The 22,202-nt window shown below is 52.9% G+C and overlaps 5 protein-coding genes and 1 non-coding gene across 6 annotated transcripts; 3 read left to right on the forward strand and 3 right to left on the reverse strand.

Moving 5' to 3' along the window:
* Positions 1 to 296: 296 nt before the first annotated feature.
* Positions 297 to 2,239, forward strand: QC762_123010 (uncharacterized protein; the record flags this gene model as incomplete). The annotated part of the gene is made up of 2 exons (XM_062886716.1): positions 297 to 1,441; positions 1,511 to 2,239. Exons 1-2 carry the CDS (start codon positions 1,211 to 1,213, stop codon positions 2,237 to 2,239), a joined length of 960 nt encoding a protein of 319 aa, XP_062749859.1. The 5' UTR covers positions 297 to 1,210.
* A 370-nt stretch (positions 2,240 to 2,609) lies between these two features.
* QC762_0023660 (uncharacterized protein) lies at positions 2,610 to 3,966 on the forward strand (the record flags this gene model as incomplete). The annotated part of the gene is made up of 2 exons (XM_062883125.1): positions 2,610 to 2,639; positions 2,836 to 3,966. 2 exons carry the CDS (start codon positions 2,610 to 2,612, stop codon positions 3,022 to 3,024), a joined length of 219 nt encoding a protein of 72 aa, XP_062749860.1. The 3' UTR covers positions 3,025 to 3,966.
* On the reverse strand, positions 3,819 to 18,265 carry XLR1 (Xylanolytic transcriptional activator xlnR). The gene is made up of 2 exons (XM_062886717.1): positions 6,926 to 18,265; positions 3,819 to 6,873 (listed from the first exon to the last, which is right to left on the reverse strand). The coding sequence occupies exons 1-2, from the start codon at positions 7,272 to 7,274 to the stop codon at positions 4,379 to 4,381; spliced, it is 2,844 nt and encodes a 947-aa protein (XP_062749861.1). The 5' UTR covers positions 7,275 to 18,265; the 3' UTR covers positions 3,819 to 4,378.
* A 1,041-nt stretch (positions 18,266 to 19,306) lies between these two features.
* On the reverse strand, positions 19,307 to 20,245 carry QC762_123030 (uncharacterized protein; the record flags this gene model as incomplete). Its single annotated transcript, XM_062886718.1, has 1 exon — positions 19,307 to 20,245. One exon carries the CDS (start codon positions 20,243 to 20,245, stop codon positions 19,307 to 19,309), a length of 939 nt encoding a protein of 312 aa, XP_062749862.1.
* Positions 20,246 to 20,820: 575 nt separating this feature from the next.
* QC762_0023690 lies at positions 20,821 to 20,905 on the forward strand. Its single transcript has one exon. It is a non-coding gene; the product is annotated as a tRNA-Arg (tRNA).
* A 489-nt stretch (positions 20,906 to 21,394) lies between these two features.
* QC762_123035 (uncharacterized protein) lies at positions 21,395 to 22,165 on the reverse strand (the record flags this gene model as incomplete). The annotated part of the gene is made up of 1 exon (XM_062886719.1): positions 21,395 to 22,165. The coding sequence occupies one exon, from the start codon at positions 22,163 to 22,165 to the stop codon at positions 21,395 to 21,397; it is 771 nt and encodes a 256-aa protein (XP_062749863.1).
* Positions 22,166 to 22,202: the final 37 nt, after the last annotated feature.

Raw genomic sequence — 22,202 nt, forward strand, 5'->3', positions numbered from 1 at the left:
ATGAACAGAGCTGCTGACCGACTAACCATCTAATAATCCGACTACACCACTATCGCAGCTTCCCCAGAGGGCATTTCACCCAAACAGGATGAGTTCTTGATCACATCACCTCCACTTCACCTTGTCCCGACAGCTTGTGTTTTTGAGCCCCACCACAGCACTTCCCCCACAATTAAACACCCTGCAGATAGTCACGGGAAGTCGCGACTTCCTTGCGTTTCCACCGATTCAAACGCGTCACTCGATTTACTTTTCCAGCTCTTCCCTCCCTCCAGCAACCAGCTGTGAAGCTTTGGCTCCGCCATTGTTTTTCTTTGAGCTGCCTGGGAGAGACAGCTTAGCTTGCGATCTTTCGTCTCTTACTTCGTCTTTGTCCATTGGCTGGCGATTCATCATTCCATCCGCGGTGTGTGCCTGCCCTGTCTTTCAGTACGCGACAGCTTATTGGCCAATCGCACGACGACCGCTTCGCATCTCAACATTGCGTCTCACCCCGCCCTGGGTTCAAAATCATGGCTGGAGTTAAGAACGAGCCTGAGAACAACCCCGGTGGCAGCAGGGGGCTATCTCCAGCGACTCATTACCGAGAGTACTCTGGGTGCTGACGATAATGCGTTTATCAAGCCCAAGCCAGAGGTCTACTAGGCCATCAGTACCGCACCTTTGCTTTGCTTTTCCAATGCGGGTTGGCGTGTACAACCTCAAGGGTCAACTTGCTGAAATCTCGGTTTGTGTTGCTACCTTTTTTGTTTCATTGCAGATGGGGTTTTCGATGATTGGTCATTTTCTTCTGTGGACTTGAAGCACTATGTTTGAGGTTGCCTTCAGCTTTTTCATCAGTCAGTCGGACATTTCTACACACTCCGCCACTTTGTTCACATAGCTTCTGTCGCTCATCTTGATAATTGCAATGTAATTTGTTCATGTCCCACTATCTTCCGATGACTTGATGTGCCCGTCAGGTCATCGGACACCACCTCTCCTTGCTTCTCAGTAGGTTGTGAGAAAAACGAGGGGACACTTGAAGTAAAGGGCTGTCTGCCATCTTTTGGCGCACCTGCATGGCTTCTGGTTCGTACGCGTAGTTCAGTGCTTTGGAGCCAGGCTGGTTAAACCCTAACCCTGAATGATCAGTCTTTTGAAGCTGCAACAACCCCAGCATGTTCGGTTCAGCGCGCTCCAACTGAACAACCACGCACATTAGCAATCCATGACCATGGCGCACATGAAGAATCCTCTCGCAACACCCGATCAAATATTTCACCGAAGCTCATTGGACTCGCCCCCTACCGAACTTCGAGATGCGATATTTTTCTCGGCCCAGTGCCTCACCCAAGCAGCTGGCATCCTCCTTCAGCTCCCCCAGTCCGTCACCGCGCAAGCCAATGTCCTCTTGGCGCGCTTCTGGCTTATAGAACCAATTATGTCACATGAGTTCAGCGTATGCTCGCCATCACCCCTCGCTCCCTTTTTCTGTCTCCCATTCTAACGTTCATATATATGCCTTCAGGACGTATCAGCAGCTACTCTCTACACGGTCGCCAAAATCGGTCCCTGCCCTTGCACGCCCAGGGATCTATCCAACGTCTATGCCTACCTCCTCTCGAGCTCTTCCACGTTCCTATCTCCTCCTGGCAATAACCCACCGAAGAACATCCCAGATGACTACTACCAATCCGAAACCTCCTACCAGGCTTTCCACTCGCGGATCCTGTCGCTGGAGCACCTCATCCTGTGTTCGTTGTCGTTCGACACGACGGTGTCGTTGCCGCATCCTCTCGCGATTACATACCTCCAGTCAATGGACTTTTTGTATGTCCCCAAGGAGAAGATCACAAGGAGGGTGGTCGAGTATTTGAATACTGCTTTGCTGTCACCGCAGTTGTTGTGCCTGACTACTCAACCCAATGGACTAGCAGTGGCGGCGATTTACAATGCGGCGAAGGATTTGGGGGCCAAGATGCCGGAGTGTGAGTGGTGGGAGGTATTTGATGTGGATAGAGAGGATCTGGGGTTCTTGGTGGTTGGGATGAGAAGTTTGGAAGGGTGGGTTGGGGGTATGATGGGGGAGGAAGGGGTGCTGGGGAAAAAGAAAAGGGGGGGGATGATAACGAGAAAGGAGGTGAGAGATATATTGGGGGGGGACAGGCCGCCGCAGGAGGAGGAGGAGGATCCAGAAGTTGTGATGGCGAGGAGGATGGATGAGAAGATGAGGGAGATTGAGGCGGATGCCGCGTGAGAGGCTGCGATGGTTTGTTTTTCATGATACCCTGTTTGAGCGAGGCGGAGGTTGATCAAATGATACGTGTCTGGTGGAGGTTGATATCACCTTGTTTCACAAATACGATTGAGTTCCGGGCATGCTTTCGGTTTACGTTCTTGGAGGCCGGAATAGTACCTTACGTGGGTAAGGTGAAGATCATCAACGGATACAGTGGGTCTCACGTTGACATGTGTTCGTTGAACGTCTGGACTGGCCGCTAATATCACTCAAGAAGACAGGGCACATGCCTTCAAAAAAAGCTAAATCAACCAGGTATCATACGCCAAACTGTTAGCTGGGTCTATTCTCGTCAGACTTCCAGCTGCGCATCTTCCGGGGCCTCTACATGCCTACCTTACCTGAGGCTAGTATCCGCGTACGCATTCCAACACTATTTCATCGAAAATCATCATGCTATAGACACCTTCCTTCTTTCTCATATCACACAAGCCCTCATAATTCAATCTTCACAATTAACTCGCTCCCACAAGATTCAGCGAGATATACCCCACGACACCGAGCCTCACCATCTCTCAAGCGTTCTGCGCGGACTTACACGGCATCTGCTCTAGCCCCCAGACAAAACCCGCTTCACCAAGCCCCCAAAGAAATCCACAACACCACACCCTATCTGGCATCCCGAAAGGCCAACCATGTGCTGCCCGGTACCGGCCGAGCGGTCCCCGGCACTCGGCCGCGCCGCTGCCGTCATGTCATCATGTTCAGCCTCCTCCCAGGAGCGCCGTCGAGCAAATCCCTAATCAAAAACAGGCAATCCGAGCCCATCCCATTCAACCTATCACCGTCTCCATCGTTCTTATCCCCGTCTTCTCCAACCCCATCCATTACATCACACAATTCTCACCCACCAACCCACCAACCTATTCCGTCTTTTACTTACCCAACTAGCAAAACCAGTCCCCCTTTTCACCGCCATTATTTCAACATCGTCAACATCTTGCTGGTCGTATTCTCTTTTTCCCCCGTTTTTCGGGAAATCATTTCCCCTCACCCCCCCCCCTCTTTTTGCCTCTCCCGACCCCAGAAACCGATGGCGATCCCCGATCCATCCCGCATTTCTTTTCTTTTCTTATTACCCCAAGCAAAAAAAAAAAAAAAAAAAATGGTTTCCCCGCTCCCCAGACCCAAACACCCCAGGATCTCAAGCCTAACCCCCCGCATTATCTCCGTGTTTCTCCGCTTATTTCCAGCTACATGACTTCGCAGAAGAGATCCACATGCCTCGGTGGTCTCCACAACAGCAACCACGAATGTGGAAATCCGGTGATGAGCGAGCGGACGGGTGCGTGGGCTGTGGGAACACACAGCAGGAGCATGCAAAGTCTCCATGATAGTTGTATTGTGGGATTCCCACTCCATTGAGCGACTTGTGCCAACGGCTGCAGGAGAGTCGGTCAGTCTAGTTCTGCATGGTCATGAGATCAAGACCAGCCTCTGCTGGCTACATTCAAAACAGGCTTTTGTAAAGTATGTTTTGCTTGCATTGGACACACAAATATCTACATGTAATGTCAAACCGCAAAGGTAAACTGGAAGCCAAAAGTTGAATACAACGCCGAGAACCCAACCTTTTTGTATGGCACAAATACACATTGTTGAACATCGTCGTAGGAAAAAAGAGGACATTGAACCTATTTTGAAATCCAATAAAAGACAGACACACCTAAATTCCAAAATACAAACCAGACCGTTTTTGATTCCCGTGTAATGTGGTCGATCGGCTGACATCCCAAAAAAGTTTCGTTCACAAGTTCATAAAAAACCCACCATATCCACCCACCCACAGAAAGCCCGCCATCGCCACCCGCCGAGAGAAACCGAAGGAAAGCCCAACCTGACCATCAAGAAAAAAACCCAACCCACCATCCAAACCCCTCTTCCCCCCCCCCCTTCCCTTTTGGGGTTTGAGAACAAGCCAGTGTGAAGAACGCCATCCAAAACAAAGACCACCAAAGCCCACCGTGTATGTATAGCGAGAATTAGAAAATAAATAGAAGATATATATAAGTGTAGCTCGGCATTTGGGGCGAATGCCAAGAGATAAGGGGGTATATGGGCGAATATTGGGGAGCGTAAGACAGGGGGGTGTGCTGTCTAAAGCGCTAGGCCAGTGCCGTCACCTGTCCACCGGTACAAGGCCAGCAGCTCCCTCCGACGTTGATGTTGCTCACCGAGGTCCTCGGGAACACGGCCCCGAACTTGGGCCAGAGCGCTGCGCATGACCCTGCTGAAGTTGCGCTGGTACTCTGTGTTGAGTGTCACGACGCAGGCCTCGTGGGCGCGGATGATTGTCTCGCAGGCCTTGACCACGCTTGGTGACGCCTCCAGCTGCAGCTTATCGGCAATCAATAGGAGGAGGAACGAGCCTTGGAGAAGGTAGATGCCGAAGAAGAAAGGCATAAACTCAAGACCGGGGTCAAACTCGAGGATGTTGCTAATGGCCTCGGCGGCTGAGACAGCATGCCCAGTGGCGGTGATGAAGCCCTGACTACTGATCCAGAGGTCGTTGTCATCGAGGAGGTTGATAGGATCCCACTTGCCGGTAAGGAGTATGTGTAGTACGTGCATGACATGAGTTCCGTAGGCCATGACGATGCGAGTTTGAATGTCGCTCTCTGTCATCCGGCTAGAGTTGGTGTGGACGCTGTGAACGCTGTGTACCGATGGGGTGCCAATATCAGTAGGCATATCGTTGGCCGTAGGAACACCGGCAGCCTCGGCGGCCTTCTCATCGGCAGCTTGCGCTTGCGCACTGAGGCTCAGGTTGCGCTGCTCGAATCTCTTCAAGCTCCGCTCATAGATTTCGAGATGCCGAGTGATTTCTGATGTCTGATCGTCCCACTCCCGTGAGGAGCGGAAGCCAACACCAAAGCGGGGGTGGTTCCTGGCGTGGTGAAGGTCGACAATCTCGCCGAGAATGGTCATCAGGGGAAGGAAGTAGCCATAGATGCTGTGGCCTGTGCATTCGAAGCAGGGCCCTCGGCCGCGAACGCTTTGAGAAGACTCGGGGTCTGAAGCGAGCACATTGGGGTCCGTGTAGGCATGGAAAATGCCGTTTTGATAGTCGGTGTCGTCCATTGGCTGATACAGACCATCGCACTCAATATCAAGGAGGAACAGGGGGCGATTGTAGCAGAGAGCGAGGTGGCGGTCAACAATGTAGACGATCCACCAGATCCGTCGTCTTTCCTCACGCTCCTCTTCCGTGATAACTCCCTGAAGACTCCCAATCTCTCCACGCTCTTCGCCTTCTTCGCTGTCGGTAGAGCCGCCCTGACGGGTGGATGGAGCGTTTTGAGGCAGCTCGCGACCGAGCTTGAGCTCACGGGCCAATGACCAAGCGGCGTTCCACCACCGAAGACTGGCGCCCTTGTATTCGCTGGCAGAGACCACTGTGGCCAGGTGGATGTAGGTAACCACATCGTCAAGAGAGCCGGCAGCGCCGAACGCCCCGGACTCGCCTGTGAGAGCGTCCATGCTGATGGAGCCAGGAAGCGCCACACCGAGACCGCCTAGGGCCACACCATCCACAATGGGGCTCGAGACTGGCGACGCCTCTTCGGAGGGCGTGTGGATCAAGGGCTTGAGCAGACTGACGGTGAGCTCAAGAAGCTTCTGGCAAATCTTGCCGCGCGCCGAGGGGACGCTCGTCAAGAAAGGAGCTTCGCTGGTTTGGGCAGCAACCCAAAGCATGCTTGCTAAGAGAGCTGGTTGGCACTGACGAGGCTTAGTAGGGTGCAGGAACGACCGTTTTCGGAACACGAACCCCAGAACGTATGGCGACATGGGGTGCATCTGGGCTGATGATGAGCTCGCAAAGTAGAGATCAATGAGATCGCAGGCCAAGGAGAGCGGAATCATGTTGCCCAGATGCGGAACCAGCGGCTCCAAAACCGGATACCGCAGCGGCGAGTGGCTATAATTGTTTTGCGGTACGTGCGAGGCAAATTGTGGAGGTGGTGATGACATGTTCATCCATCCGGGCGATGTTGGCTCTCCGCCCATAGGATAAGCGCTAAGAGGGCTGTTTCCGAGGCGGAAGCCATTGGGGCCACCTGCTGAGTAGCCAGTTGGGCTCTGGGTTTGTAGAGCGTACGGAAGGTCAGGGTAGCTCGACATGCCGCTCTGGGCGGAGCCGTACGCAGCATGAGGAGGGCCGTTCATCATGTGGCCTCCCATCTGACGCTCGTATGCCGGGTGAACACTGCCATAGCCGTTCAGGTCCAATGCTGATGGGCTGTCCAAATGATCGCGATCCATAGCGCCAGGGTGGCTCGTCATGTGAGCCTGATGAGCGGCAATCTCGGCCAAGCTGTCCATGCTCCCTGTTCGTTGGCTTCTAATCGCCTCCTCGGCATCGTTTCCCGGCTTCTCATCCGAGCTTGACTGACGTTCCTGCTTTGTGGTACTTGGGGTATCGCTTCCGTTCTCGGTGGCCTGCCCGTTCTCGCCTCCTTGGCTTGGGGATTTTTGACCGTTTGAAGAGGCGGCCGCGGCAGCTTGCTGTGCGGCTTGTTGTGCCAGATCCTTTCTGGAAGCTTTTCCTCGCTTTTTGCGTTCCCGGATGTATTCGCAGCCAAGGCCAAATTCTATGGTTGTCAGGATCATGTTAGGTATTCACAAACACCAAAAGAAACTCACCAATGCAATGGGCGCAGGGGTGCTGGCCGTCGCACTTTGTCCGAAGCTGGTTGCATTGATCACAAGCTCTGCTAATTCTCCTGCGGATAGGACCCGCCGCCCCTGTAGCCCTTGAGGAAGGACCATATGGGTGCTGCCTGTGCTTTTGCTGAGACCCTGCTCTGGCGAGGTGTGGATTGTGAACACCGACGTGTTGTTGAAGCTGCTGGAGGGCGTAGTGCGATCCGGGAGCTAAGCCATCGAGTCCACCCGGATGAAGATGGCCTCCCGGAACGTGGCCATTAGACATGAGTGTGTTCGCGGGGATGGCATGGTAAGGAGAAAACCGGTGGAGAGGATTGGATAACATCTTGACGGCTGGCGTTGTTGTCTTCTGAGTAAAGCGTGGTGGCGGTGAGGAGGGTGTTCGGATTAAGAAATAAGGGGTTGACGATCGTCAAGATCGTGAATTAGAGGATATAAAGACGGACGGCCTCGAGCGAGTGCAGGCAGTTGGTTGAAGCGTAGCCACGTCTGTGATGGGTAGCGAGGAGAGACGACAAGAAGGAGTCGTCAAGGTCCAGGATGGGGAAGTGGGAGCTTCTATATCTCCCCTTGGCGGTTGGAAGCTGATGAGCTGCCGGGAGTATAACGACCAGCGGCAGTCTGACGGACCGAAGTGAGCTTCCCTGTAGGGAATGGTCAGTAACCAGCATGAGCATTAACGGTCTGCAGAAGAGCATAACAGAGACCAAAACAGTGGGAGGGGATCAACGCGGTTATGAAAGAAGGCGGCACGGCCATCTGCAAGATGGGTGCAGCGAGGAGGAACCCGCATGGCGGGGTTGGGGTGTGGGAGACAGGAGCAGACGGCAGGCCAACCGACAGGGCGTGACGGCATGTAAACGGGCCTTGTCGAGAACGTGGAGGGCAGGGAAGATGGATCTTCAACGTACAAGGAGACGGGTCAAGAGGAGGGGGGTGTGAAGACGAGGAACGGCTGGGCCGGTTGTGGTTGCTGGACAAGTCCGGAGCGTGTTTCTCAAGCTCTGCCCGAACCCCTAGAACCCAAAAAGCCGACCTGAGGTACGTCTTCCCGAAGGCCTCAGATGTGTCGTTCGTCTGTCTGTCTTCCCGGTGGACCGTCACGAACGAGATGGCTTTGTCGGCCTCTCAGTCTCTGACGATATGCCGTATAGTGTTGAAGAGGGGCCGGAGCGAGACAGGCGCGCCAAAAGGACAAAAGGATATCCAAATCGAGCAAGGTAGCAAGTCGGTAATTTTTCTCGAGCTGTTCCTGCTTCCCCAGGGTACTTTCTGCGAGTCTGTATTGTCTGCTTGGCGTGCATACAGAGCAGGAAAGCCGCGGTTGAGCTTGTTGATCAGGCCGGCTACGATTGGTGACCGGGGCGCGAGGTTCTGGTTCAGCACAATATCAAGTATCAACTTTATATTGCCCTCGCAATATAAGCGGCGGGACGGGAGGCATATGGGGGTGAGCGAGGTGTGCGGTGGGAGCGCGGGGCGGGTAGCGTCGTGTGGAAGAAAGGCAACAGCAGCAACTCTGGGGAAACGGGCACCTCAGGGTCTGCTTGAGGATATATGGGCCTCGTCTTCATCTGCCAGCCAGTCTGGAGCAACCCAAGACAAGGATGGCCCATCAGGGCAGGGGTCCCAGAAGCTGGTCTTGGTGGAGAAAGTCGACGACGCTATCGTCGTAGTGCCAGCATGAAGGTTGCGAAGACGGCATGCGGCAGGCACCTGGCACTCCTGACGAGCTGTTTCTTGCCCACAGAAACACTCCGATGAGGGTCGTCCTCGTCTGCCCTGCCCTGGGGTTGCCCTCCTGGCACTGGGCCGCTCGGCACAGGCGATGGCAGGCGCTGAAGGAGGGTTCGCTCCTCGCAAAACGCCTGCAACACTCCACCCTGGATGCTGCGGTTCATCGCTTCAGGTTGAAGGTGTCGAGCCTCCACTTAGAAAATTGACAAATTGCGCAGACGATGGCACTGGAAGCGGCGGAGAAGCATGCTGCTGGCGCGTGTGGACTGTGCCATCCCCGCTCATAGTGGCCTTGGCATCGCTTTCGCTCGGCCAGAGTGTCGCCGAGGGACAGTCATCACCTCATTGTGCTGGGGATTTTTTTTCTGTGGGTGCTGCCCACCGCCAGCAGCTGGGGAAGCTGGGGCGGCAAGTCTGGGGAGCACTGGGGGAGCCGGGGAGAAAAGATGGGGTCGGCCAACAAAGCTGTCATGGGTGATGCCGTAATGGAGCTTCGGAGCTTTCAGATTTTCAGAACCAAACTGCGTCGGTTGGCCATCCATGATCCGGCACCCATGGATCTCTTGCCTCTCGACCACCACCACCACCACCACCAAATGACAATGTAGCGAGTGACGAGTAGCAACCAAATCTCCCTCTTTCGGAAGAGTTACTCGAGGGGTCTCTTGCTGCAGAGCCGCTGCACGTCCTGCGTGCTTTTGCTGCACATCTACTGCCACCCCTGTCGCTCAGGGTTGCCATCGACTTCTCCTCACGCCCTGGACAAGCGGAAGAGCTATCGTACCGCAGACTTGCTCAAACGTCCATCCAGATCCGTCCCGCTAGACGCCATAGGTCCGCCTGTTATTCCGCGCCATGGTAAGTATAAGACGTTAGGTATATGTGCCTGCTGTTAAGCATCTGGGGACGGAGGCAGCAGGAAAGCGTTCCTTGTGTGTCGGGCGACTCCAGCCACCACAGGGGACGGTCCAGAAAGGGGTCTGATATTGCGTTCGTCCAAGAGAGTAGTGACTCCGTATTTGGTACATCATAGTGTATGTTGGAGGGCGATCACGGAGATGACGATATGTACATGGTGGCGACCTGAGACCGGCCTGGCAGAGTGCCTGTGTCAGTGACAGATATGACAGACATCAGTGACGCTGAGTGGCAGGTAACATGATGCGCTTGATGCACTTTGACGCAGAGGATATCGATTGGACGCCCAGCTTGCCCAGCTGAGATTGTGGGCTACGGAATGGGTGTCGAGATTCGGGCCTTGTCGATGGAGCACGGCAGATGGCAGATGAAAAGATGGGGGCTCGTCAAGCCAAGAAAGGAAAGCATTCGCCAAGCGACGCCCACTTCGATCGGGGCTTGTCACTAGGCTTGAATGGTGGAATTTTCTACAGGTAGGGTTGCTCCCTCTCAATTCTTCAACAACCTTGGAAGCGGGCAGCACTTGCCTCTTGCTCAACATTCCAGGTTGATATTCCAAGGAACTCCCACTCAGTTCACCACCGTGTCCTAGATACAGGTTCTCAAGGAAGGAGTAGATCGACTGACTGACTGACTGACTGTAGCATGGAAGGGACATTCTTTCGCATCGCACTCTCTGAGTCTGAGGTGACCTGCATCTCCGATTCCCCAACTTGTCGTCGGTTGGGAGCATCCGCAAAGCTCCGGCCATTGGAGATGCATAGCAACTTCATTACGCGAAGGCGAAATTTTTTGTTGTTTCCCATCCCCTCCTTCGTCGATCCCAGTTGCATTGACAACCATGAAAGGCGACTTGTGGTGCCACATGACATTACCTTTCACAAACACCTGATTGTTCAGTATTTCTTTCTCTCCGCAGATGTTTCCCGAATCGTCTTCCTCGAAATTGCAAAACCGGTTGGCGCATCTGCTATGACATCCAACTCCAGGCGGCATGCCAATATCGGAAACCTTATGTCGTCAATTATCGGCCGAGATAGCAGCGAAGGAGGAAGACTAGTTTGTTGAAACAGACCTGATGTCCGGGAACCAATAGTACTAGTCCGCAATCTAAATGTATGCACGCATCTCAAGACTTCCCCTTGGGACCAAAAACACAGTGTCATTTCAACGGCGACTAGCCCCCGGCAGCGGCATTCCGGTCTGTCTAAGAAAGTCTAGCGCGGAGTAGGAATACGAGTACAGAGGCGAGATCATAACAAAATATTGTTGTAAGAGTTATCCCGGCTTACTGACGACAAAAACCACATAGACAGCGATGAACAACTTTCTTGCTACGCCCCTTCTTCGGTCCCGACAATATGACTGCCGTCAAACACCAACAGTCCCCTACTCTGCTTGCACATCCAACACCTGGCTACCACTGCCGCTCTTCACCACCGAGAAGTGCAGTATGGACCATGACACCTTACCACCTTGGTGTCGCTGTGCAGCCTTGCCTCAGTCGGTACCTGGATCGCCAGATTGCCAACATGGTCAAGATCAGACTCTGGCTGCGGTACTGATTGGGGACATCCGCGCCGCCTCAAAGCTCCCAGGACCTCGTTGTGTCTCCTGTGTGTTCAGCTGCATACACTCGGATTATGGCTGGCCTGGGGGTGACTGGTACCGGCGGAGCACACGGCGCGCGGAACACTCCTCCGCAAGTGCCGCCCCTTGATTGTTGCACAAACCTTGGTCGAGACCGGCGCCACATGTCACCCACACACACCACCAGACCTCACGCTAGAACAAGCAGAGTCTGTGTGCAATCCAGTTCTCACCGAGCGGTGAGATGACGGAGGCGCATTGTCAATGCTCTCTCGGGTGCCAACCTACAACTCATCACCGAGGGAGGCCGGCCATCTTAACTATTTGATCGATGACGCCGGGAGACCACCAACAACAGACAAGTCGGGCAGGAGCCGGACGCCGTGTGCGCCACCAAATCGGCTTTCTTCTTTCAACGGGAACCGGGGTCGTCACCATCCTAGCGTAGCGCATCCTTCAACGGCCGGCGGACCGAAACTCCACATGCACGCAAGATCGTGCCCACACCGTTGAGATGTTTACATGCCCCTGATTGGCCAGCAAACCAAACGACCTCTTGGTCCAAGTCTGGTTCCGAGCGGCCGTCAACCAATGATGCTTCTCCAAAAAGGCCCACTGCAGGAGCGTGCCCCGAAACCCCGTCCACATCGACGACAAGAACGTCGACAAAAGTTTCTTACCATCAGAGGTGATCACTTTCTTCTGCCGACTGCAGACCAGCGACAAATATTCACTCCTCAAGTGGCCATAGAAAGAAGAGACATGTACAACCTGAAAGGCCGTGTCGCGGTCGGAACCACAGTCGAAGCATGTACTTGCATGGGAACTCGATTCGGATACGTTCGACTTGCAGGTGGTACCTACTCTGTTCTGGGGAAGCTCCCTTTCTTCCGTGGCTCCCACGTGGCGTGCGCGAGCCACAGGAGTTAGTCCGCTGTATGCCAGCCTTCCAGACTGTTTCAATCCAAGTTCTCAAACGACAACTTACTGCACAAACAAAAAAGCCCGCTTCCGCCGGCTCAGCCATCAAACACAACTGTTCCTCCAGCAGGACGTGAATTAACACTCCTAATATGGAATTTCAAAGCGAGCCTCAACCACGCGGATGGCGCTTAGTCTTCGCCGGGCTTTGGGAATTGGGCTTGAGTGAGAGTGTCTGACAAGTACTCTTCCTTGCTCTCCTGCTCCGTCTCGCAGCAATCCTTCAGACTCCTGGCTGCGAACACACAAGCCCACAAACTATGGATGGGTAGTCAATGTGGTGTTCTCCTCGCTACACCCATCAACCCTGTTGGGGTGTCATCGGCAGCTGCCGATCAAAGTCTCCGCTGTACCCCGCTACCCAGCTCCCGCGGGGACGATACAACAATACAACATCGACAGACAGAGCTGCCCAGGTCAGACAGCTGCCGGAGCCCCCCTGCCACATGGAAAGAATCCAACATCTTATATTGTCTCGCCTCTTCTACGCTGTTTTGGGGACAGACTGCAGTCGGTATCTACCCGTAAAGGTGCGTTCTGTTGATCGGTTCTGGGGTAACCATATATTACATGTTGGCACACCCCGCTGCACTTTACGGAACAGGGACCGTCTTTCCATCTGGCCACAACACATGTGTGTGAACCCTGTCCTCCTGAAGCGACAATCTTTGAGTCGGAAGACCGGACCTCATTAATAGGTTCTACTCACCTTCCTTTCGTGGCCATCAAGCTGTTCTCCGCAGACCGAACCTATCCTGTGCCAAGACAGCGGCATTGTTTCCGGCAAGATCATGGGATCTGGATATCACTAGGTTACGTGTCGTCCGTGGTCGGCATCAGTCTTCATCTGAAGAGTGGTTGAAGCGCTTCCGAGATCTAGCTGACCACCACCTAGCTTCATGGGCTTCAGTTTTGCAGATCAACAAAGATAAAATAAAGGGGCCGGCTTTCCAGAAAAGCTTCCAGTTCCCGGGGCCGTCTATTCCCCAGCGGACAAGACGGCCTCAGGACGGCAGCGGCGATCAGTCAGCGGCACGCTGTCCCGCACTCTTGCGTACCTGAGCTGCAGGTGTCAAGCAGGTACGTAGGCGATGAACCTGGTCGACAGGCGGTTCCTTGGTGCGACCATATCTTTGACGCCGGGAACGGCTGCCATCGTGGCTATCTATCTCCAACGCCGGAGGTGTTTGTTATGACCAGGTGGTAGAATGCCATACATCCTCTACCAACAAACTGCCAATTTCGTTGCATGGTGTTCGCGGATTCTAACCCGCGGTGATCACGTCGGGAAAATGGATGAGACATGCATGCAGTTTAACACCACGTGCGGTGTGCCGATGAACGAGTGGCTGGATATGGTGACAGCTACCACTTCCCCCAGCTACTGTTACGACGAACACACCTCGAGGTCTGGCGGCGGAAGGCGCTTGACAGAGCCGAACGTGGGTTAGTTAGGCGCCGCGTTCTCTACAGCAGACGCTCCATCGTCTTTATCGTCGGAAGAGCAGAGCGGTCTGATATTGGATTTAATCTACGGCGTAATTTGCAAGGTCGCCGCGGCGACATCAACAGACCTTGATCACTGCATGCAGAGTCGCCATTTCAGAGGCTAGACCGTGGTTCTTGGTGACCGATGTCTCGCATTGTGTTCCACGGTCAGGGACCACGCTTCGACAAAGTCAATAGCCCGTCGAGAAAAGCTCCGAAGAGAAGCATTAGTACTAGTTTGACATGCACTAGAACACCGGCAGATCTCAAGCGTGACAGCGGGGGGCTATCGCAATCAAGAGATGCCCTGACAATACCCCTGGAGATGACAGTCATGGCACCGTGATCAATACCTACGGTTCTCCCGTACGGCTTGAGGGGGCTTTGCCGGAAGCTGGTCTCAGTTGGAACTGAATCAGATTGTACGCAGGGGACCGGAAGTACCTATCTTCGATGGTTCAGCAGAGGTTAAGAGCCAAACTAATCCAGACCCAAAGGTCAAACAAGGTGAAGATCAAGGTCAAGGCGAACAGGGTGTCGAAAACGGTAATACTTTGCTCCGGGCGTGAAGTCCCGTTCCCTCGTGCTGTAGTGGTAGTCAGCGAGACGCCACAGCTCGATACGGAAGGGTGCTCCGCCTAAAGTCCCATCCTACCGGCCTCGTACGGCACTTGTACGATCTTCAAAGCTTAAGCCCAGGAGGGGTTTTGCGGGGAAAGAGAGTTGGGTGGTATTCCGAGAGCGTTCCTTTAAAGCACCATCCTGGGGATCGCAGTACCCTGGACGGCTAGAGAACATGTGTTGGCGACCACTGTGGTTCCGAGGCTGTGATCATCAACCCAGTCCAGATAGCTCGAGGGATTGTCGCTGGCAAGAGTGAGGGGAAGCAGCACATGATCTTGATGATGGCCCACCTCATCCTAGGGTTCTGTCTACAAGACACATCACGAGATATTCTCCGAGCAGATCTGTCGTCCCATTTGGGTCAGAAGCAGCACAGCACCCTGGCGATTACACATACATGCAGAGGCACGTCCTGATCACCTAGACATTGCCGCTGCCTGGGAGGAATTGATAAAGGTATCCACCTAGATGCATGTTTTGGATGTCGTGGGAGAGGGCTTGCTCCGTTCTCCATCAAGTAAAGTTCCATGGCAGCTTGGTTTGCAAAGCAACGCAACGACAGCTACTGCCTCTTAGCACTGCAACAAGACGTCGAGCACAATGCCCGCCATGCCTCTTGTATCGACAGTCGGAGGGCCGGTGAAGCAACGTTGGAACTGCACAACGGAAAGTCCAAGAGAGCGGCAGAAGTTGACTGGACTGACACAGTCTGTGTTTCGAGTTCGCCTGTGCTCTGCAGATATCTGCCGTCTGCCGGTGCCCACGAAACAATGAGAAGACGACAGCCAGCAGTTCAAGAGCGGGAAGCAAGGGTCACCCCGCAATGATTCGAATGGGTGGGAATAACGTAATCCACAAAACAGCAAGTTGATCAAACATCCACCGTTCATCTCTCTCTTCGAAGGGGACCACCGTTCATACCGAACCCAAAGCCATCGTCTGAACTTTTGCTACGTATACTGCTGGTAGCTCCGCATGAATGAACATCAGCCAGAATAGCTCCGTCGTTTCAAAGAGCCACAGTTCTTGGCTGGCATTCGCCACGTAGCTTTTCGACTTCCGACCACCTACCATCTAGGTACTCGACGCATTATAAACTCATTTTGAATTGAACCCTTTGGATGGCATATCGATAGGTAAGGTGGATCTGACATCCTTCTTTCCAGAAGATTACCATTTTGGACATTTTGTTGTTAGATCACGTTGCATCTACGTAGATACTTTGTCATCGACAATCATCATCGTTGTCGTTGTTGCATCTTGGGAGTTGACCGCATCGCCCTCCTGCCCGCTATGACATCCCCAAGCCGTCTTTGCAGATTTCCAACAGCATGGAGATACACGGTCTCATTATTTTCATTCCCTCGGTGCCTCGGTGCCTCGGTATAGGTTCATTGCTGCTTGCCGTCCCGCCCCTGACCTTGTCTTTGCATGCTTCCCTCACCTGAGGTCTCAGTTCTGGTCCCCCCCTCCCCTTTTTTTTTTTTTTTTTTTTTTGGCTTCATCGTTGGAAAACAGCGGAAGTTATCTCGTTCAGTTGGTTGGTAATAATCCTCCCAGGCTCGTGAAATGGTCGGTTGTGATATCCGGTTTGGGACAGACGGCTGGTAAATATCATGAGGCTCTCCTTTTTTTTTGTCTCTGGTGTGGCTGGTGGGTGGGTGAGGGAGAGTTGTAGGAGAGAAGCGGCTCAAAAGCAGACAGAGGGACGCGGCAACTCAACGGCAGACTTCCCCCAGACCAGATCCGCGTTTTGGAATGGGAGATGCCGATCCAATCGCTGGTCGGTGTTGCTCTGCTGCTGCGCATATCTATCCCGTGATCTTGGGAAGGCAAAGCAGTTTGTTCTGCGGCAGGGACTGGGGCTCGAGGGGAAGGGGGGGTGCAAGAGCGGACATTCGGTTCAATGCTTTCTTTCTTTCTTTGCTCTCTTGCCACCGCTGGGTTGGTTGGTTACCTCTACGGCGAAGTCCGTTCACACAGTTCGAGAAGGCAGCTTCAGAATGAACTGGCCTGTCCTTGCCAAACAATAACGGTATTGTTTATTACCCCTTTTTCTGTCGTTAGGTTACCATCTGATGTTCATCTCAACCTGAGGAGACGATCAAGGATCTGGGTCACTGCCGTTGGGACGGGCACTGTTGCTCATCGGAGTCGGCCGGTGAGGTTGAGGGAGGGTATGATGATCTTCCTTCTCGCCTTTGCAGTGTGCCCAAGCCCGCGCAGCAATTACTCTTTCATGACGGCAGTGAAGTTGCGTCGGGGTCTTGATCTGGAAGACACTGTGACGGCGGGAAATGACCGCATACCAAGTGGTAGATGGCACAGACGTCTTGATGGCATACACACATGCCATTTTCCTTTGGTGACAGATGGGACTCCAGTAGAGCAGAGGAAGGCGACGTCGGAACTAGGTCTATCCTTGCTTGCCACGCAGCATAGAAAGCGGGAAATCATCCCGTTGCTGCAGCATCTGGTGTAAGGTGAAGGACGGATGCTGCTTGATGAGGATATCCGATTCATGCGACATCTTCTTCCCGTCGGGATGGAAAGTCTTCTCGAAAGAAGAGATCTAGAGCGGATCGGATATCGGATTGTGTGTTCGAGATGTTCCAGATGCAGTAGAAGGAATTGGGATGTGAAATGAGAGGGGGACAGGGACAGGGCTTTGATGTGGTGATCTGATGGGGGATGAGGTGATGGGTGGTAGTGGTCAAGAAGATGAGATGAAGAGATGGGATGGTGAGGTGGTTTGGGAAAGGATCTGGGGGTTTCTGGAAGGGATCAGCGTAGGTTCACACTCCTGTGTCTCTCTGTCTGTGTGCTGCTCTGGGCTCGTCTTCTTGGACAAGTCCTAAGTCAGCTGACCTCACTGTCATCTCTCACACTGGCCGCAGTTTGAGGTTGCGGGAGGAGTTTGTTTCTGGTGTTTTAGCCTCGGTCAACTCTCAGACGCCGGCTCAAGTTGAGCTTTTGGTGAGGCTTTTGTTGTGACGTCTTTCTTATCGGCTATCAAGATGTCACTTCAGCCTCGTTGTCGTTGTTGTCACAAAAAGAATCAGCCTCACCGCTATGGTGAGCCGTCAAGTTTGAGATAAAGTAGAGGTTATGAGAAAGCAAAATTTGGCTAAACGACGCCCGGTGTGTTGTGGCTAGAAAGAAGACACTGCGGCTGTGTATGGTGTTGATTGAGGGTGGTCAGCTTCATGACGGGACTCGAGGACCTCGGGAAGAAACAAGGCAAAAGAAGGCGGCAGGGGGCCAGGAGAGGAGAAGGCAGAGAGATATAAAGAATACAGACTGTCACCTTGCTTTTATGTTCCAATTTCTTATGGCTACAGAGGGTGATGATGACCGTTGTTTTCGACTCAAGGAAGGAAGAAGGGATCAGAAAGGGGTGAAGGGATCGGCATCAAACAGATGGCAATAGCAAAATAACGACCTCGAAGCCAATATCCAAGACAAAAGACGAGAAACCTCGAATATGGCCGTGACTCGTACCTAGGGGACAACTTGAAAGACTTCAGCAGCCAGCGGGGAGGATGGGTATTCGACCAGAAGGCTTCTCAATGACAAGACAGTCCTCGAGAGACAGATTGAAAGACGCATAACGGATACGTCACATAAGATAAACACATAAACGGAGGTCTTCCTGTTCAGAAACCAAACGGGATGAGTCATTTACGACGAACAATTAGGAGACTCGGGCAAGGAACAGGCGACAGGACCGTGTCTTCCCAGAAACATTGGTATCGCAAAGCCAGCATATAGCCAACGCAACCACGGTCCTCACAGCCCGGTCATCGAGGGTTTTGGGCAACAAGCAGTCACTACAGGAGCGAAGCGCAGGAGCTTGGGCTTTATGTATTAGGTCGACAGCCACAATCTTCAGCCAGCCCTAGTACCCTCATCCCAACACCCTTGCGGTCAACTGGTAAGGGGATTGGAGCCGCTCACGCCCACCGCCCCCAGCTCACCATGAGCACCTGTTCGATCTGAAGTAAAAGCCTTGGGTTTTGGTAGCCGATCACCTCCCCTGCTCATGAGGGAGCTGACCGCGGAGCTTTTGCGACTTTCTTCTTACTGTCAATCAAGCTTATTTTGGTCTTAGTTCTTGCCAAAGGTTTATGCAACGAGCAAAAGAGGGTGGGGACATCAATCACTCTCCCCTAGCAAATACATAACCCCAGGATTATCTTAGGGGATGCTAACACCTAACCAACCAACGGGCCTAAACAGAGCCGCAAACACCTGCAAAACAACAATAATAACAACAACAACAAAAACATCCAATATCCAAATTACACCAACAAGCATGAAAAAAATATAAACGAAACACCAAAAACATACAACACCAGGGATTCCCCAGTGGTCACCCACCTGAGTACTGGTCTGGCGGTCAATTGCTTAACTAGGGGAGAGCGGACGGGATCCCGTGTATTCAACTGCCTATGGTCGTATGTGCTTGCGTTCAGCATATTGTGAGCTTAAGAAGCAACATGTATCTCTGTTCCCAGCTTCGGTTGGTGAGAAGGGAGAGGAAGTCTCAGTGTCTCGACAAGATGGCGCTGATTCTTAGGGAGACCTGGGGAAACCCTTATTTATGTTAAGGTTATTTCTACCAAGGAGACCGCTCCTTCTAATCCACCGCCGGGGATGAATTGCAGCATCCTTCGAACCATATCCACGGGCATCATCCATTTTTCGAGACTGTGCTCGTCAACAGCCTACTATACCAATCCTACTTTAAGCATTCTGGAAGGATATAATCAGCTGTGGTTCGATTTGCAAGGTTATGGGTGTCACGGCCATCCCAGCTTCTTGGATCCCTGTGTCAAGCTCTCAACTTCCTAGAAACCGTTCGGAATACCACATCTTGACGCCTCCATTCTTGCCGTGATCTTTAGTTGATGCATTACACAATCAAACTGGCAATGCTTCAAGCAGCTATTTGACAATCCAACGTCTAGTTCCATCGTCGCTCTACATTGCAAACAACTCCTTCCTATCCAATTTCCATCATGGGAGCCATAAACTCGCCCTGAAGTCATCAATCGCCACGCTCTTCTCTCTCAGCCCGCTCTTCTTTCCGTCTACAGTCCCTGGGTGTGTTTCTCTTTCCAGTGTCCAAACCTCCCGTACTCCCAAGCTTTCGAGATAGTCCAACCCTCTCAAATAATTCGTCGCCACCTGCCCAATCCCGTGGCTATCGTCAGAGAACGTAAACCTGCCTCCCATCTTGATCCACTCCTCAGCAATCTCCCTCTTGGGGTACCCCTCGGCCATCCCTTTCCTCAACCCAGAAGTATTCATCTCCAGCCACCCCCCGAACTCCTTCACCTTTTCCAAATTCCTGACTACCTTCCCCCAAACCTTTTGATTCGACTTCAACTCCCTCCCGGGATCCTCACTCATCAACCTAATCAAGTCGAAGTGCCCTACCACCTTGGGCTTCAGCGCGCTCAACATCTCCAACTGCTCATCAAAATACTTCTCATACAGCCCCTCCTCGGTGCCACCGCAAGCCTCAACAGCTATCCGGTAAAGCGCCTTGTCATAGTCAATCGGAATCCCAGCCGTGTGGTGCAGACTCCCAATGAAGTAATCCACCCTCGCGTCCTTGGCCAGCTCCCCTATCAGCGACCCGTACTCCTCCCCTCTGATCCACTCCCCTTCGAACCCGATGAGGATGTGGATCTTGTCTGCGTACTTCTGCTGGAGGGCGGCCGCGGTAGAGAGGTACTCCTCGTGCCGGGGGAAAAGGGAGTCGAGGGTGGCCTGCGGGGTGGGGAGGAGCTCCTCGGGGTAGAGGTCCGAGACGGAGGTGCGGGGCATGTGCTCGGTCAGGCCGAGGGTTTGGTACCCGAGGGAGATGGCGTGGAGGATGATGGACTCGAGCGAGTCGACGGCGTGGCCGGGGCAGAATTGGCCCGAGTGGGAATGCATTGTGAAGGCCATTGTCTTGGTGGTTTATAGGTTGATGAAGCCGATTCCTCAGAACAATGTGGTGAAAAGATGCTCAAACTTCGTTGTTTGAACAGAACGATACTTAAAAATCAGATTTACCTCGCCTCGGCCCGTTGGGGTTGGCGATAGCACAGAGTGAGAGTTCAACGGTAATGATGAGTCAAGAAAAGAAAAATGCCCCGCCCTGCCTTCAAGGAGTGATAGAGCAACAAGACAAGGCCAAGCAGGCCATTCAGGTCGTTGCAACACACCACGAGGCCATTCATACCCTCACTAAACTCAATTCATCTTTTCCAATGACCCTCAAACTTGCCATCACAGCCCCGCTTATCAACAATCTTGTCTGAATCACAGTTCTTTGAAGCTTGCAGCTCCGACTGATGCTGATGCGACTCCACAGTCCACCGGGAGCAGTTGTTGCGCTGCCATTGTCCAATGGGGAGCAAGGCTTTACCTCTGAAAGGGCATTGGGGAAAACGGGTTGGGAAAGGTAAAATGCATGTATCTGAAGCCAACCCAGAGGCAAAATATTCTATGCAGTGTTTGTTGAAAGTGGAAAAAGTAGTCGACCATCATGGGACTCGAACCCACAACCTTAGCCTTGAATCTCCTTGTTAGGAGGGCTACGCGCTACCATTGCGCTAGACGGCCATCTTATTTGTTGAAAACAGAGGTGGAATAATGTCATTATTACAAGAGCACTGAAAGCTTCGGTGTATAGCCCAGGGGGCCAGGCAATACGAGAATAAAACACACTACAGATATAAAACTCAACAACGCATACCCAAATAGAACTACTAAGTGTTTCACTTTACTGCAACAACGATCTGGAAAGGAGCCATTCTTATTGACCGTGATTGTGCCACTGGAGAGTTTACGAGGTCGTACACGATGTCATCTTCTTTCCCTGCCTTATAACAACAAAGCTCTCACAGTGCTCGGGCAGGGAAGTACATTCCACCAGTTCCAGCAAAGGAATTGACCAAAAGAAATGAGATTCAAGATGGCCCGTACACGTTGTGATTCGATTTTCACATTTTCCTTCCTGAAAATCTTGGTGTTCGTACAATCCGCTGTCATGCGTCATACTTAGAGTGCCCCAGATTGCCAGGCATCGTGTATGTATCTGAAAGTTCTTCCTCACCGGGCCTTCTTCTTTCCCTCGAATTTTGTATTCCCATTCCCATTCCCATTGAAAGCATCGGGCTTGAATCCCAAACAAACCGCCGTCGCATAATCCCCATCATGACTGATACTCAACAGCGCCACCTGCCCCTTCACCCCCACCTCCTCATCTCCTAATATTACCGCCACTGGCGGTCCTGTTACCCTCCCAAATTCCGCCCTCGGCCCCAAACCATCTATGTTCTCCAGGATATAATCCCCCTTATCCTTCCGTTGCACCCGCCACCCCGCCTCCTCCCCTTCTTCTTCAGCCGTCTCCTCCACCCTCCTCCCCAAATTCTCCTCACCCTCAACCATGATCTCCACCCCCCCAAACGTGACCTTCCCTGTTGACGTCCCCGCCCGAAAAGCATGAGCCTTAATCACTGCCTCCTTCGCCGCCCACCGCCCAGCCAACCACTCCGCCAGTTTCCAAATCTCCCCCCTTCTTTCCGATCGCTGTCTCCCAAGCAGGTTCTTGTGCTTTACCGGACCGACCCCGTCCCGAAACGACATGACCTTCATCGCATTGAGGTAGACGGGCAGCTCCTCCAACCGTTCCCTCTCGTTTTGCGTCAGCAGCTTCTTTGTGAACCTGTCCACATTGTTGATCACGTTGAAGGGCCGGGCGAGGGTGGGAATAATGGGCGTGCCCTGATTTGTGGTGATGAGGGAGTAAACTCGGGGGATCATGCAGACATCTGTCCCCAGGGTGAGACCCAACGGGAAGGGTATGACACCCCTCATCTTGGAATATACCAGGCTGCTGTCAACAAAAGAAAAT

This window comes from Podospora pseudocomata (genome assembly GCF_035222375.1).
Source record: "Podospora pseudocomata strain CBS 415.72m chromosome 1 map unlocalized CBS415.72m_1, whole genome shotgun sequence".
In the NCBI taxonomy this organism is placed as follows: domain Eukaryota; kingdom Fungi; phylum Ascomycota; class Sordariomycetes; order Sordariales; family Podosporaceae; genus Podospora; species Podospora pseudocomata.